We start from the raw sequence: 16745 nt of genomic DNA on the forward strand, positions 1-16745 counted from the left end.
ATTAATTATCAGCTTCCCTTGTGTGGTTATAAAATTCATCCAGAACCTGAGTCATTGACTTCTGCCATTTTCTCATTCCCCGTGGAAGTAGGATCTTGTCTCTGCTGTCTCCTGAGTGTTGAGTCCTGTTGAGCTGGCTTAATGGAGTAAAACTACTGAAGTCTTCCAGATACCCTAAGCCCCACTGCGGGTGGAGGGTGGGACAGGGAGATTAGCTAAATGTGCTTTTCTCTGTTAGTATTTTTATATCTCCAGGAAAATTCAACCAAAGTCCGTGGAGTAAGAGGCTTCAGTGTTCGAGCCACTCTTTTCTAACTCTATATTGTAAATTATTCAGCTGGGAAACCATCCTAGTGAGTTTTTCCTATAGGCCTCAGCCTTGTCAAAGCGCTTTTACCAGTGGGAGTTGGGTAAATGATTTGGCCTGTAGGAAGGGCTTTAAAAGAGTGCCAGGGGCTGCACACTGGCTCCAGGGCACTGAGCTGAAGTGTATGTTCTTAGAGCTGACCAAGCAGACTGGCCTTCTGTGCTCACTCATTGGAGAGAAGGAAACATCCAGAGAGACAGAGTAGGAGCAATGTAATTCAGCTCTCTACACACCTGGAACCTTGGTGTTCATGACATGGTTCTTAGCTACCGACAGTGGCTTAGCTTGGAGAAAGCCAATACATTTTCCAAAGGACTCTTGACTCATCTCGTCTGTTCTAGATGGATTATTTTATTTTATTTTATTTTAGAGGATAAAAAGTTGTATAGACTAACCAAATAACTTGGGTGTGAATTCTCTCTCAAGTTGGGCTTCTTAAAACCACCAAACAAAATTCATATAGCAGGCTTGCATTTAAAAAAATTGAAAAATTGAATCAGGAGAGCAGCTGTGATACACACACACACACACACACACACACACACACACACCATTTATATGATTAGTAAATCCTGTTATTCATGGTCAAGCTTTATCCTGTAACTCCTGTGGTTGGGGGTAAAACAGACGGGAGTTCTGTTTGAACCCTCTGTCTTCTTTGAAGTTTTGTTCTGCCTTGGGCTCTAGCATGTTGCATAGATCAAGGTTAGTTTAGAGATTTTCTTGAAAATACAATCTCTGGGGCTCATCAGTGATGAAAAGGAGGCTTAACGCAGAACTTGGGGTGCTGGGCTCACTTGGCATGTGAAAACATTTAGTGGCAGAATAGTAACCATCTCAGCTAGGTGGGGCAAGGGTGGAGGTTTACCTTCCAATTCCTGCTTCTCTTAGTGAACGGAGAACCGTCAGCTCCATCCTTGGTTCATCTTCACTGGTCCACAGAACTTGCATTACTAAGGATCCTTTCTCCTCTTGTTCCTCTACTTCCTTCTCTTCTCCTCTGGTTTTTAAATTTCACCGTAAAAATAAATTTTTAAAATACACGTTTATTAGAGAAAATTTGAAATTGAAAGAAATATAATCAATCATATATAATCTTATTATCTAAAGACCACTGTTCTTAACATTTAATATTTCCTTTTAACCGTTTCCGCTATAACTATTTTAACATTTGTGATTATAATTTAAACTGAAATATATTATGCCTTCCTATGTATTTTTCTGAGTGTAAGTATTTTTCTGTTATTACAAACTCTTTCAGAATTTATTTTAATAAACAATAATTCATCAAGAAGATAGGCCCACATTTACTTGAAATCATTTCCCTTTGGTTGGAAATTTAGGTTGTTTCATACTTTTTCAAGCAGAAATAAATGTTTATTTCTAAATAAAGCTTTCTATGTATTAAAGGATATTTCCTTACTAAAAACTCTCAGAAGTGGAATTACTGCATTGCAGGTATGACCATCCAAAGCCTATTGTTATAAAAAGCAAAATTGCTTTCGGAGTTTATCTGTCCAACAGCATAAGCATGCCCATTTCACACTCTTGCTTCTTAAAATGCAATTAATTGAAAAGCTGACTTAGGGCAAAGGTAAATCATACTCTTAATTTAATTTAGTCATAGTGATTTGTCCTGTATTTCAGTGCTATAAAAATAATTAAAAGAAAAATCTTATTTTTACTTAAATGTCCTGTTTATTGAAGAAAGTGGAGATATACACACGTACGCACACGCATTTATATATATACAACTCTCCCTTAAAAAACTTGTTTTTTACCCATTTCTGTACTATTGATTACATAGGGAAATAGAGTTTTATGCTGAGGTTTGTGAGTTGGTCCCCCCCAAAGCCCATTATAGAATGTGTGGAACTGCGGAGGTATATAGTCAGCAAGGAAGTGAAGAATGAGAACAGCACGTTAGAGTTTGCACTGTGTGACTTTGTGCTGGAAAGCCACGGATAGACCGCTGGAATAAGAATTAAGCGTGTTATTTTCTGCAGATGTTATAAAGGCCACCTTGAATGAAAACTGACATGGCTGTTTCTAGTATAGAGAGGGAGGAAGAGAGATGGCAAGGCTTTCTGACGGAGGTATTATAGACATTTGGTATCATTCCCTGTGGGGGAACAACCCATGGGCTCTTCCATGTAAGTAGACCGTGAAATGAAAAGGAACCAGGTCACGTGACTATGGAGCTCTTCTAAGAGTTTCAGTCCCAAAGGAGTGCTGTGGTTGTAGTAGTGGGCAGGTGGTTGGTCTGCGAGGGTTAGGCTGTGCAGCGCGAGAAGCACTTCTCTAGTGTGAATTTACCATGTTATTTTTATTTTGTTTTCCACCCCTCTTTATGTCCTCCTCCCTCTTCTTCCTTTTCTGTCCCTTGCCCCGATCTTCTTCCAGGTGAACATGCCTACAAGTGTTCTTGGTGCTCATTTTCCACCATGACAATCAGCCAGTTGAAGGAACACTCCCTCAAGGTCCATGGAAAAGCCCTGACCCTCCCCAGGCCACGAATTGTCAGCCTTCTCTCCTCACATACCCACCACGCCTCCCCAAAAGCTACCCCGGCCGAAGAAGTGGAAGACTCCAATGGTAAAAATGGGCTTCCAAGCCAGAATGAACCACTTAGGGTTGAGGTGGGCTGGGATGAATTGCCAATCATTCTTTCTGGAGAAAATCTGACACAAAAAAACATGGCAGCTCAAGTGAAGGAAGAAATGTGAAAAGGTTGAAACAGCATAGAAATTGGAAGTTGAAAGTGTTGTGAATTCTGAATGTCTGGTGTTGCCTTGTGTGCGCATTGCTTGTGGAAAGAGCATGATGTGTGCAGTGGGTTAGTGTTTGATTCTTGCACTGTATTTGCAAGCAAGAAAGCAAAAGGAATACCAGACAGGTTTATTTCCTTGTTTACTTATTTATATCCGGTCTTGTTCTAAAAAATGTATGTTTTGTGAAGTGTTTGGGGTGTGAGATGTGTAAGTTAACTACACAGAATTCAGAGTAGGAATGGAAAAGGTGAATGGGTGGGGCAAATATGTCTGATTGGGTCAAAAGATAATTTAGGGGTAATGCATTGATTTCTTACAGATGAAGGATGTTGAGAAAGCATCAGGGAGGAGGGTTTAACTGCCCGGTTTTGAAGCCTCAGGAGAAATACAGAAAGTCATGGAGAGGTCTTCTACTGGCAATGGAACCAAAGCTGTAGGGGAGGTGAGGGAAAGGAAGAGGAATGGGGAAGGGGGGGGTTGGGAGAGAGAGAGAGAGAAAAAGAGAGAGAGAGAGAGATCATCGCAGGTGTGACATAGTGAGCAAAGGAATGGTTTGTTGTTTTGATTACAAGAAACAAGTGTTCTGATTACTCAGCTCACCCCAAGAGAATGCAGAACCAGGTGCTTAGGAGAGGAGGAAATCTAGATTCTGAGAGATGTAGAAGACCCTAGAGCTGTTCTCTTCCATGCCCCTCTATTGCCCAAATCCCTTCTGCAGCATCTGTAGTAACCAGTTAGTTACCACCAGCTTGACTACTTCCTGGGTCAGGGAGCGAACTGTTTCCCAAGGTCTATTATTACGTTCTTGGGAGGAGCTTCGTGGACTGGAAAGAAAGTTCATGGGCTTTTGGAAACAAAGGCTTGGCTTTGAATCTTAGGTCTCTCAATGCCAGTTGTGTTTTTCTGGACAATCTTAGTTTCCTAAGCTCTCATATAAATAAAATTGGATGAAGATAACTATTTCAACCAATTACCTTGAGAGATTAAGGAGAATGCCTCAGAAAGCATCTGATATATAGTAGGTATTTAACAAATGGTCATTTTGTTCCTATGATCTTCATCCTTTGATTGAAATTCTGGCCTTTGGGACCATTCATAACAAGCATGAGTTTTGGGTTATTTTTAATGTAAGGGTTTAAAAATATAGACTCTTCAGGTAATCTGAAGATCTGACAGCCCAACATGTCAACATGGTCTAATTATCAGATTATCAAGAGAGTAAATGAGTGATCTTTATTCATGAGGTCTATAAGAAGACAACTGTAGGAGGGAAAGGAAAGGTAAGTCCTGAGGCTAAAAGCTGGCTTTATTGAGTTGCAAAACTTGGTCGCCTTTTCTTTGCAAATCGTTAAACACAATAGCTCCTCACTGGTATCTCTGTCATAAAGGACTTCTGTTTAACAGAGAAGGCTTGTTATTATGATTGTGGCTTGTGATGATGAAGTGGGCACACTGTCTCCTCAACTGTTGTGTGGTAGTTTAAAATGTAGGAGGAAGCGTGTTATAGTTGTTGTTTTCCAGGAAGACTTAGAGTCTCAGAGCTAGGGGTGGGGGAGAGTACATGTGAAAGGGTCCAGAAAATGTCCCCCTTTGCACCTTGAGATTCTGTGTGTTGGAAAAGATTGTTTGCAACAAAGGGCAAAATATAATTTGATGTAAATTGTAAGATCTTTATTAACATGATTTTTAATTAATTGCTTTCATCTGAAATGGAAGCTACACCTGTGGAGACGTTTCGGTGAAGTTGATTCATCCAAATACCATTTCCAGCAAAGACTTTACCTGGGACATTGCTCTCAATGTTCACACCTTCTTTTTCCTTTGTCCTTCTCACTTGAAAGGTGGGTCTCAGTCACAGGACAAGAGAATCCCACAGACCATCCACTGCATGGATTATCTTCCTCAACATAGACTAACAGAGTTAAGTTGAATCAATTTCCTGAGTCCAGACTCTCTACCAAGAGCTGTACTATGCATAGAATAAAATGAAAACAGTACCAGTACTATTCTATTCCTCCATCAGCTTAAAATATTTAGAAGATATTATCAGTACCTACGTCTGAACTAACCACAACCCTAAGCCTGAGGCCTAAACTTTTTTGGGGGCGATTTCAGATTCTCGGAAGTTAGACTGGGTTTGGACCAGGGAGAGGGAGGGTGGACACAGAAACATGATGATATGATTTTGAGTCACTCTCTATGTAACACAAATTGTCTTTATTCAGCCACGGGAAGATAATTTGCAGTATATACAAGCGATGGATTTTAATGCCTTCTAAAGAAAGAACATAGTGACTGTGAAAGCCCTGGGTAGCAGCTCTGTAGTGAGGCGTACACAAAAGTCATTGGACCTACGCTGTTTTTAACATAAATAACCAACATCAGTGGGTCAAAAGTGATTCATTGAATTTGATGAAAACAGAACTTGATTAGAGAGTGGGGTAAACAGAAAGGAGGAATGGAATGGGCTGTTCTCATGAGTGGATAATTCCGTGGAAAAACTAATTAATAGATTGTTCGTTCAATAAATCTTTTCTTGAATCCTGGCTATAGGTCTTGCATAGTTTTGGATGTCCAGGAATGACAGAGGAGGTCGAAAATGAGGAAACTATGTATTAGGGAGCTGAGTGGCGGATTCCTAGAAACGGCTAAGTCTGGGGGATGAAGAAACAGCTGTGGGGCTAGACAGTGGCCTGTAAATCACGCCTTGAATGGTGTTTGAAACACACATGTGAAATCCAATTGCACATTTTAATAGGGAGAAGCTGTGGGGCTATTGGCTCTGGGTTAAGGTTTCCCACACTGCAGATGCCAGGACACTGTGAACATAAGAACCAAAAATGTGTTGCAAGCCTGGGGGGAGTAGAGATCCATAAAACCAGGGAAATCACTAGTGTGTCCTTGGCTTTCTGATTCCCTAATGAGGGATGTGAATAAAACGAGTTGACATGCTCAGTGCTCTTGCGGTGGTCAAATGCTTGCAGTCTTGAGAGTGAGCCAGTCTTCTCTGGCAGAAGGAAACAGCCTGAGAAGGTTGTTCCAAAGCTGCTCTCCCTCCCAACTCGGAGGGAAGTACTGCAAGGGTGGGAAGCTGAGGAGGCCGAAATGAGAAGGTAGAGGGGAGATTTCACCCAGGTGCCTGGCCGCACACCTGTGCATAAATAGAGCTTTAGGCTCTGGGCTGTCAGTCTTGACAGGTTTCACTAGCATGTGAATTCTCTATATATTCTTTCATGTTCAGTTGTTAGAAAAAATGAAAAAAAAGATGCGGCTGTGTGGTAGTGGTTCTGTGTACAGGATAATGGGAAATGACGCGTAATCGGTATTTCTAAACAGTGCGTTTAGGGGAAATCGTAAGGTTGTCAGCAAGAAGAAGATCTCTGCTGTGTTTGTGTGTGCAGGGTTCCTTCTCCTGCCATATAAAATATCAGGCTTTTCCAAGTCTCTGCTTTCAGCATTGAAAACTACATATGCACACATCTATAAAATAACAAACTGGAACAGAGTCGTTTAGTTATGAGACTTGTTTAGGTCTGAGAAACTACACAATACATGGGCAGTGGGTAAGTAATTTAAAATTCAACTGTATCATTTATAAGAAGTCATCCCAATGGTGGCATTCCATCTTTTTACTTCCTCAAATTTCTCCCAAAGAATAGATTATTTCTTCTATCCAGTTATGCTGTATGGAATTGTCTGTTTTAGGAGATAACTTCTGTGATGTGTTTGAATAAAAAATAAGACACTAAGACCAAGTACAAAATAAAAGACGAATGAGAACAACATAGTTTTTTTTTTTTCATCCGTGCTCTGGTTAGCAACCCAGGGAAAACACAAGAACTCTTAGTGGCAATGCCCTTCGCTTTGTAATATAGTCCACCCAGCAGAGAAATCTTTGCTATTATGAGTTAATAGAAAAATGTTGTAAGGAGTTTTTTGATTTTTTTTTCCCTAGGGAAAGATTTTCTGTTATAACTTTTCAATTGGCTTTTCTATTCTAAACTCTAGAATAATATTTGATACAAACACTATTTTTATCAAGACGCCTCTCATCAAAGAACCACAGGCACTTCTTACTGTCATATCAAAATCGAAGTCCTCTGCATTGCATTCAGAGTCTACTGCCCTTCCCCCATTTCATAGTGGCCTCGCTAAGAAATACTAATGTTTCTAGCCATCTCTGTACTTGCTACCCCGAGCATCTAACTTTTTCATTTCTATCCCTGTGCCTTTGAATGAGCTCTGCTGGGAGGTTGGAAGGATTTCCTCCCTGTCTGCTTCCTTCTACGAATCTCTGACTTCCACATTCTCTAAAGACTGACATTTACTGGTCCCAGCCCTCCTCTGACCACTCTGCTATCGCTGGTCTCAGTGCTCTCTTTGCATTTACGGATACGCTGTTGGTTCTGTCCCCTAATTTCCCAATGGCGTCAGTTAGGTAGGTCCTTATCAAATGCTGACTTCTTTTGACTGACCAGTGATTTCTGCAGGCATCATGATTTTTAATTCCGTTAATTGTACTGAGCCTCCTAACGTGTCTAAATCTACATAACCAAATTGTACAAGGGTAAGTTTATTTCATTTCCACTTAAGAGGCAAGTTCAGAGATGACCAATGCAAAGATGAAACCTTAGGGACTGCTCGGACACATCATTCTGCCAAGAGGAAAAGATCTTTTTTGACAAAGCATTTTAGATATTGTCATTGTTCCTTGCATGAGACCTTCTGTAGAGGTGGGAAACTGAAGATTAGACAGGGTGTAAGTCTTTCCAAGCCTCAGAAGGAGACAGAAAGTGTAGTGGAGTTGGAGAGATGGCATTACTGGTGTGGTCACCTGGTAGCAGAGCCCCTTTTTGGACCAAATGCAAACAATTGACCCTGGAGTGAGCTATCTTGTTCTCTGCGTCTTTGTGAAAAAAACATGTGTTTGGTTGTGGTTAAATCTGCATTCAGAGAAGCTATAGTGTGAAACTGAACAACAAACTCATAGATTAATGAAATCTTCTATTCTACCTGAAAATTTTATGCACTGGGATTTTCACATGATATAATGGTAGGAAGACACCTGTTTTATGAGATTTATACTGGTCAGTTTCTCTATACCATAAATAAAGGGTTAGAAAACTTTTTCTGTAAAGGGCTAGATAGAAAAGATTTTCAATTTTGTAACAGTCTGTTACAACTATTCAACTGTGCCATTGTAATGTGAAAGCAGCCATAAATAATATGTAAACAAATGAGAATGGCTGTGTTCCAATAAAACTTTATGTACAGAAACAAAGGGGAGACCAGATTTGGCCCATGGGCATTATGTCACTGACCTTTGTTATAGATGATTGGAGGAAAAAATTATAGTAATACCCATGAAATTAATCCAGTCTTTAATAAATGTCATTATAGACCTTTCTATATAACATATGGACTACTCTTGGGTGTCACTTAAAATGTAACTTGACCTAAATATATCCTTTATTTTATATGTGAAATGTAGGGTATTACATAGAGCTTTAAAAACATTAGCATGTGAGTTACATTGAAACTTAAAATATTCTCTAAGAATTATGTTGCGTCTAGCGCCAAACTATCAACTCATTTAACCTTGACTGCAGCAATACTTGACACTTAAAAATTAAGATCTGAGATGCCTGCTTTTCAAAGGGAAGCTTTTTAGATTTCTAAATAGGTCAGACATAAAATTCAACCTTTAAGAGGATCCAATTAGTTGCTAGGGCATCAGACCTTCCACACAGGTTCCAATTGCAATCAGATTTCTCTTGGGGTGAAAGAAAGAAGAGGTGGTTTCTTTAAAAATGACAATAATGAAATGGAGACTCGAGTGAATAGTTATGAAGTACAAAGATTTACATCATTTATAGCACATGGGATACAAGGCATAATTTTAATGGCTTGACCATAATGTGTAATAGGTTCTGCTGGTCTCGAAATTATCTGACCAGAGAATACTAACCTTCCCTTTTCGACATCAGAATTTCTACATTAAAATGTGATCTGGAGTTTATTTTAATGCTTGTTATGAAGAATGGCATTTCTACTATCAATACTTAGAGGTTTATAACTCCAGTGGTGCAGAAGTCTTCTGAGCTTAAGTTATTAAAACTTGGCCTCAACGGCAAATAGGAAGCCTCCAAAATTATCACCACCCTGAAGTTGAATATCACGCTATATAGCCTTCCCAAGAAACCCCCACCTGCCTGAGATTTCTAAGACTTTTTGAATTAGCCTCAGTTTCACATGCCAAGGATTAGAAAACATTTCATGTGTAAGCGTTCTATGTTCCGGAAACCTTGTCAACTAACCATCTCCCTTTGCCCATGCCAAGAAAAATATTTGTTCATCAGACACGTAAGCATATATTACCAAAGTCATTGAGAACCAGTGCCTAGGAGCACCAGAGTTTCCTTCATAATTCCACATCCAACTTTTGCATCTTAGGGCTGGAGATGACCTTAAGTCTTCCACAACCTCAATTATGAGAGGCAGCTAACAGAAAGAAGAAATCTACTTTATTCTTTAGCAGAAAATATATTCAATTGTTAGTCAGATCATCTAAAATGACTAATCTCTTCTTCTCAAAAAATTTTCCCTTATCTTCTCATTGCCTCCTCCCCCCAAATTTTTCCTTGGAACTCGATCTAGATATTTTAGCCCAATTATATTCGATATAAAATTCTTCAAACTCTCTTGAGACTTCTTATGACTCATGAGGTCTCTCTTCTCTTTCAAATACTATTCTGCATTAGAGGGTTTCACATAAGCAGAAAGAAGAATATTGGATTGGGAGAACTAGCATGAGTGAGCTGTGAGTGAGAGGTACAGATCCTGGGACAGCCTTGCTGGAGAAGAGGGTATGGCCTGGGCAAGATGAGTATGTGGAAAAAAAAAAAAATGTTTTTTAAATGCAGAGATGAGAAGAAGATGCCAAATATAACTTTTAAGAAACAACTGTTACGTAATTTTCAATATAAATCATGAGTTTCGATGATGGTATGGCCCAGGAAAACCTGTCCAAATGATGTACACATCTTGTTAACTCATTCATAATCCTAAATAATATCCCATGGAAATATCCCCACAGTGGTGGTTAAATAAAAATGGGGAGATAAGTAAAGAATGGCCAAAGTTGACATGAGAAATTCAGGTAGGAGGATCTGTTTGCTTTTTTGCCGGATTCAGTTCTTTGCTGTTTATGCCCAGAAAGGGAGGTGTTCGGACCACAGGGCTCTGCTACTTTGCAAGCAGTTTCAGAGCTATCAAGCTCAACCCAAAGGAGGTGTTTGTTTGGCTGAGAGTGCAGGGCGCAGCTAAGGTTTTATTTACCAGTACACTGCTCTTCGAGAAGTCATTCCAGGACTAGGTTCTTCAGTTTCCTCAGGGACACAAAATATTCTTAGACGACTCGTGCAAGCCACCCTCCTTATGTCATCTTTTATTTTCATACACCGTGAGCCCTCCACCAGAGCTGCAGTGACAGCCACATCAAGCAACTTAGGACCTTCTAAACGCTTATTCGAGGCCTTGATTTTGTTTGTTTGTTTGTTTGTTTTTTAAGCATTGCTAGCTATTTTTCCCCCTTGACCAGTTTGCAAGTCATTCATTCTGGTTTATTACAAGGATGCTGAATGCCTCTTGAATTCCTAAGTGATAAAATCAGTCATTATTTTTCTTTTTAAAATTCTGCTGATGGATGCCTTAAATTTGTCTGTCACCTGAATTAGTTTGTCTAATGAATTGGAGATACAAATTATTAGTCTCATTTAATAGAGAAGGAAACTGAGACCCTGAGGAGTGAAATGATGAGTCCAAAAATCACAAAATGTGTTGTATGTGGTGGAGCCGGTGTAAATCCAAAGCCCGTGTTGTTACCTTTTGTGCCATCTCATTGAAAACTCAACAGAAATACACATCCGTAAGTGATCCAGAGTGGCTAGGGCACAACCTCGTCTTATGTGTCTGGGGTCCCGCAATCTTCCAGAGGAAACTAAAGCCAAGTTTAATAATGGATGGGTATTTAGAGCTTACATTAATTGATATACAGATAGTGTGAAGTTGAAAGAATGGAATAGAATGAAGTGAGAAATTGTGCGTTTGGATTTTAATAGCTGAAGCCATGGGAAAGAGAAGGAAATGACAGTCCCAGAGGGCTTCTTGGAAGAGGCGGGGCTCAAGCTGGACCTTGACAGGTGAGTAGGATTTTTACAGGCAGAACGAAGTCCATTCCAGGTGGAAGGAGTATCATCAGAAGTGAGCAAACGTATAAAGGAAGGGGTCCTGGGACAGCAAGGAGACCAGTCTAGCTAGAGTGGTGGGTGTGTAGGGAAGTTAGTGGGAAGACAGTTGGTGAGGTGAGGAGAGGTAGAGCCAAACTACGGGCCTACTCAGTACCAGGAAGAGGTCTGTGGATTTGTGACGAAGCAGTTTTGAACATGAAAGACCAGCAGCAAGGTCCCTGTCCCCTTTGGAAGTGGAAGGGTACTTTTCAAGTCTTGGTGCATTAAGCTAGCATTTGTAGGTCTTCAGGAATGAATGTGCATTAAAAATAGTTATGGGTGGTAGTTATCCCCTTTTAAGATACCTGCATAGATTTTCCTACCGATTACAAAAGTAATACCTACTCAGGATTAAAGATCAACTTTATGGCAGTATATGACAAACTGTAAGGGTCACATAATGCCAGCCTCTTTCTGTTAGCACCCAAAATAATCTCTATTAACAATTTGCTGTAGAGTCATCTAGATGGTTTTTATGCATATACAAACAGGTTTTTTGTGTGTTTTTTTCCCAAAACTGGGACCATAAAAACAAACTTTTTTTTTCATGCTTTTGCTCTCGTTGGAAAGGTTCTCTCACTATTTGACTCACTATAGTTTTAAACCATGACGGTCCATATCTCAAAACAAACAAAATGATTCCCCTTAAAATGATAAGTGTTGAGTACTTAAAAGCTTCGCGTATTTTTGTGTATATCTGATATATGCATTTAAAATGGCATTCTCCGAATCATATAAGGCCTTAGAGGTTTCACCAATCAAAAATTCACTAATTTGTTTCATTTTAAGGCTCACTCATCTCCTAAAAAATAACTTAAAGTCTTTTTTGCTACTGCTTCATACTTAATCCATTTGACATATTGGCAAATGGTCCATAAGTTAAATGACAAAATCAAGATTACAGACTGTCTAGACTGTTCAGAGTAATGAGCTAAGAATGAGCTTTTGCAGGGGGATAAATATGAAATAGGTTGGGTGGCTTCTGACCCTTGCACTCACTTCCACGACTTGCCAAATAGTCTTATAATTGTCAGTTATCGTATCTGTCTCCCCAGCTGAACGGTGTGCTCTCTGAGGTCAAGGACTGTTTCAGAATCCGAGCACTTGGCAGGCCATTCAGTAAATATTTCTTGATTTGAGTTAGGGCAGCAAAATCAACCACACACGAGGAGAACCGACAAAACAATAGTTTATGTGTGAAAAAGCCTGGGAGTTTTAGTGACTGCCAGCTCAGTTGTGTCACACGACGTTGGGAAATAGCCAGTGGGATTGGGCTGCGTGGATGCCGTGATGTGCTGTCCCCCACGGTTGCACATTTGTTTGATCACACCTCCCTCCCCCGTTAACTAACTTTGGCCTCTCCCGCCCCCAGTGGCAACACCATCTCCCTTTTAGTTTTCTGTAAGCAAAGTGACTGACTAATCCCTTCGTAGCGGCCAAGAGAAGTGAGCACATGCCTTACTTTCTGCTTTCTTCATTGATCAGTCCCTTTTCAAATACTTGCTCTCTGCGTATTTCCTTCTCTCTATCTTCCAGAACGTTCTTTTAGGTTTTTCAGTGAACTCAGTGCCAGGCTCGCAGTCTACCTTATTTCTCCAACATTACCATCATGCTGTGGAATTCTAATATACTAGACTCAGTGATAATGACCCAACCCATACTTGCTCTCTTCTGCTAGAGATTTACCTCCTTCCCGACTGGACTCCAACCGCCATTCATCTGTGGCTGAATTCACCATAACTGCTCCACCATCAGCATCTCAAACTCTTAAATTCTCTTTGCCACGACCCAACCCTTCTCTACCCAACCCGCACCCTAGGGGTAGCTAGTCCAGAGGGGCTTTCTCCAGAGTCCGTGTGTCTCTAATTCCCTTGTCTTTCTGCTTTCCAACTTGCCAGATCACAACCCTGAATAACTTTCACTCTGCACTTCCTCTGATTTTAGCCAGTCTTCCTGCCTCTATTCTCAAGTTTTTCCAATCTGCTTTCAAGATTATCTTTGTTAACCACAAATCCGATCTACTTTTAAAAATAAATTTGAGCTTATTCAGATTTATCCCTCTATAACGTCAGTTGACTTGTAAGTATTCCAGGGTAGCTTCTTGAGTGAAAGTGACAAAAATGGATTCACAACTGATGTGCTAGAACAGGGGTGTCCAAACTGCAGCCCGCGGGCCAACTGCGGCCCGCAGTCCACTTTTAATTGGCCCACAGCAAATTCCAAAGATATATTTAGTTTACTTAAATAAACCAGGTGAGGCAATAGGTACTTCACCTCCAGTGAGCGGCCCGGCTATTTGTGTATTTTACCACATACGGCCCTTGGTGAAAAACGTTGAAAAAAGTTTGGACACCCCTGTGCTAGAAGTAGTAAATCACTTCAGTCTGTCTTGCCTGCCCCAAAGCTAATAGTGAAGAAATGGAGTGAGGAGCTGGATAGTTAATAGCTGTAGCAATCGCAAATTATTGTACTTGTGAGTTGCAGTTTCACTGTTACTCCAGTTTTACAGTATTTTAAAATTTTGCCCGTGGGTAAGTTTTTAATTAGGAAGACAGAGAAGTAAAGAAGAAGATATCCACATCTACCTTACATACAAGCAAGAATAATGCCACCAACGTGTCTGTTGGAAGAAACAATAATCATGATAACTAAATCAAAGGCAGACAGGAAAATGTAAGTAAAATTCCTAACTAACGCATTAAAATTAGTAACTTCTGTGTGTTGTTATGTTAACAATAAAATAAGATCATTTCTCCTAATACAGCCACAGTTTACTTCAGCATCTTGGTTATGTTACCTACATAATGGAAGACTGGAAGAAAATAACTCTTTAAAGAATAAAACTCAGTGTTTAAATAAAAGATAGAAAGATTTATTTTTTTCTCTCGAAGTTATTTTCTTCCAATGGCTGCATTATAAGTGCCTCTACCCCTGTAGCTTTTAACAAAAAGGTTTACAGTACTTTTTGGTATGTTTCTCCCTCTTCTATAATAATTGCTCTGGGGTATTATCTAAATCCCTCAGTATGCCGGGGAAGAAAGTTGACTACAGAGATGTCCTCCCATTATGAATTGCCAGAGCAGGAAAGAGTCTGAGAACCATAGGACAGAGGGATGGTGGTTCTGTGCAAGTCAGGTGCAGGCTTCAGGTTTTATTTATTTATTCAATTATTTACATTTATTCACTTACTTGTTATTTACCATTTTCACAATTGAGAGGTGGCAAAAACAATATATGAGAAATTTTAAAACTATAATGTACTGAGCAAACTGGTGGTTGTTTTATACTGATCGTCCTAATGCTTGTCCACGAAGGGACTCTACTTGAGCTGGCCATCTAAAACCACATAAAGTGAAGAAGTGCTGACGCCAGCCCAGCGCTACAGCACCAGACTCTCCTTGCAGACCAGGTGACGCAGCTCCTTGTGCCCCTTTCCCCTGGGCTTCCTGTATGCTGAAAGGGAGTGAGGGCTATTGACTTACAGCAACAGGTCTGTACATCTGATGACTCAGCGAGCCCTCCCAAGTTCTGCCACAGGATTCTGGTGGCGGTGGCTTCCCTTGGGCACTCCCACTCAGGGCAAGCATCCAGATGTTCATGGAACCTCTTCCTCAACTCATAACCTTTTTTGTTTCTCCAGTGGAATATTGGAGTCGCGCTGTGGTACTGGCATTGAGTGTGACTTCCTCTGTATCATTGGGTTCCCTCTGATTGAGCTAACGCTAGGAGGAACCGTTTTCACACAACTGGAGCTCGTGAAAGTTAGGCACAACTGATCCTTGCAAAACTGGTTCTCTGAATAATCATCTTTTCTTAATAGTCTGCATGGAGATGTTGAACCCCTGAGGTTGACGTTTGGCTTGAGAGTGGCGGTAGGCCCAAATCCAGGAAATACCACACACATTGTAGGCCGTGAAACACCCAGCCTGTGCAGGCTTAGGCAGAAGACCTGACGATGTCCGTATCACACAGGAGTGTGCTAAGATAAATCGTTTACCTTCTCTGAGCTTCGGTTTCTAATATGTAAAGTAACGATGCCTAGTTTTAGAAGTTATTTCCAGGGTCCAATGAGGTGACACACAGAAATGCTTTCATAGTCTAAATTACTGCAGAAATGTTAGATATTACTAAAGTAGTATAGTAGAAGCAAATTTTGTGTCAGTTTATGATAATGTGTCATCAACCCAAGGTTGATGAGGATTTTTCTTCTTCTTTTTTTTTTAATGGAAAAGGAAGAAAATTTCGCGTCTTGCCTTGGAAGCTGAATGAAATTTCTTTACATCATGAGCTGTTTCTTAGTAGTCTAAATAATTCACTGTTTGGAAAGTGATACTTAATCTGGAGCCCTGTGCATCAAAATGTGTGTGAACTTTGGGGCTTAATTGAAGCCACGCAGACAAACGGCTTAGCGCCTGACGTCCTAATGGGCTGGTAAAAGGCATTGATAAGTCCTGGTGTCAAACACCATTAGTGTTGTTATTATTGGCGTTAATCAATATGCATTTTAAATTCATAACTGTTATTAGCGTTGCGTATCTGCTGAGTGAGTACTTTACAAACATCGTCTCATTTCATTTTAGCCACACGACAATCTCATGAGACTGTCACGTCCATGCCTAGCTCCCTGCTGTTTCGGAAGTTGGGAAGTGATTCGTGGACATTTGGTCCTGTCCAAAATGTCCACTGTTACGTTTGTTCGTGCCATAAGGTCCCTGAAATCCAGTCCTGTCCAAATGGCCCGTGCTTAGAAAATGTCCCTGGGTACAAATAGCCCATCGTGTTTATACTTTTGGTTTAGAGGGTTAATACATAGAAAATACTATCATCATTTATGGGGGTAGGGAGATGGGATGTGGTTTTGAATCTTGCAGAAGAACAGAATTTAAATATCAAGGACCTTTTGGAGTGGACCAAATGTCTCAGTGGACATTTTGGACGGGACCAAATACCTGCAAAGAAGAAGAGGAAAACAGGCTTAAGAAGGGTCACAGTTAGCACCTGGCAGAGCTGGCGTTAAGGTGCACAGCAGCCTGACGCCAAAGCTCTGTCTACTATGTCACACTGTTTTCCTAAACCTCAGTTTTAGATGTGTTATTTTTTCCTTTGAAAAGTCTAAAAACGGGAAAGTGGTCTGTGTTTTAAACAGAACCATTCTTGGATAGGACCTTCTGCAGTTTTATTCCTATAATTGCAGTTTTAGCCTTCAAATCTCTTGAAAGAACCAGTATCCCACCTTGGATTTCCTCACCATTCATTCTCTTCTTAAACTGCTAGACTCTGTGTTCCGCCTTCAGCATTTTATTGAAACCACTCTGATGA

The 16745-nt window shown here is 40.3% G+C and overlaps 1 protein-coding gene across 5 annotated transcripts in view; it reads left to right on the plus strand.

Moving 5' to 3' along the window:
- ZNF462 (zinc finger protein 462) overlaps positions 1 to 16745 on the plus strand; it is a 131914-nt gene that overhangs the window by 69164 nt on the left and 46005 nt on the right. For all 5 annotated transcript variants that reach the window (XM_033123997.1, XM_033123996.1, XM_033123998.1 and 2 more), the window contains exon 7: positions 2771 to 2962. In XM_033123997.1, the coding sequence (XP_032979888.1) occupies positions 2771 to 2962 (192 nt within the window). The remainder of the gene's footprint in view (positions 1 to 2770; positions 2963 to 16745) is intronic.

Source organism: Rhinolophus ferrumequinum, chromosome 12, assembly GCF_004115265.2.
Source record: "Rhinolophus ferrumequinum isolate MPI-CBG mRhiFer1 chromosome 12, mRhiFer1_v1.p, whole genome shotgun sequence".
Lineage (NCBI taxonomy): Eukaryota > Metazoa > Chordata > Mammalia > Chiroptera > Rhinolophidae > Rhinolophus > Rhinolophus ferrumequinum.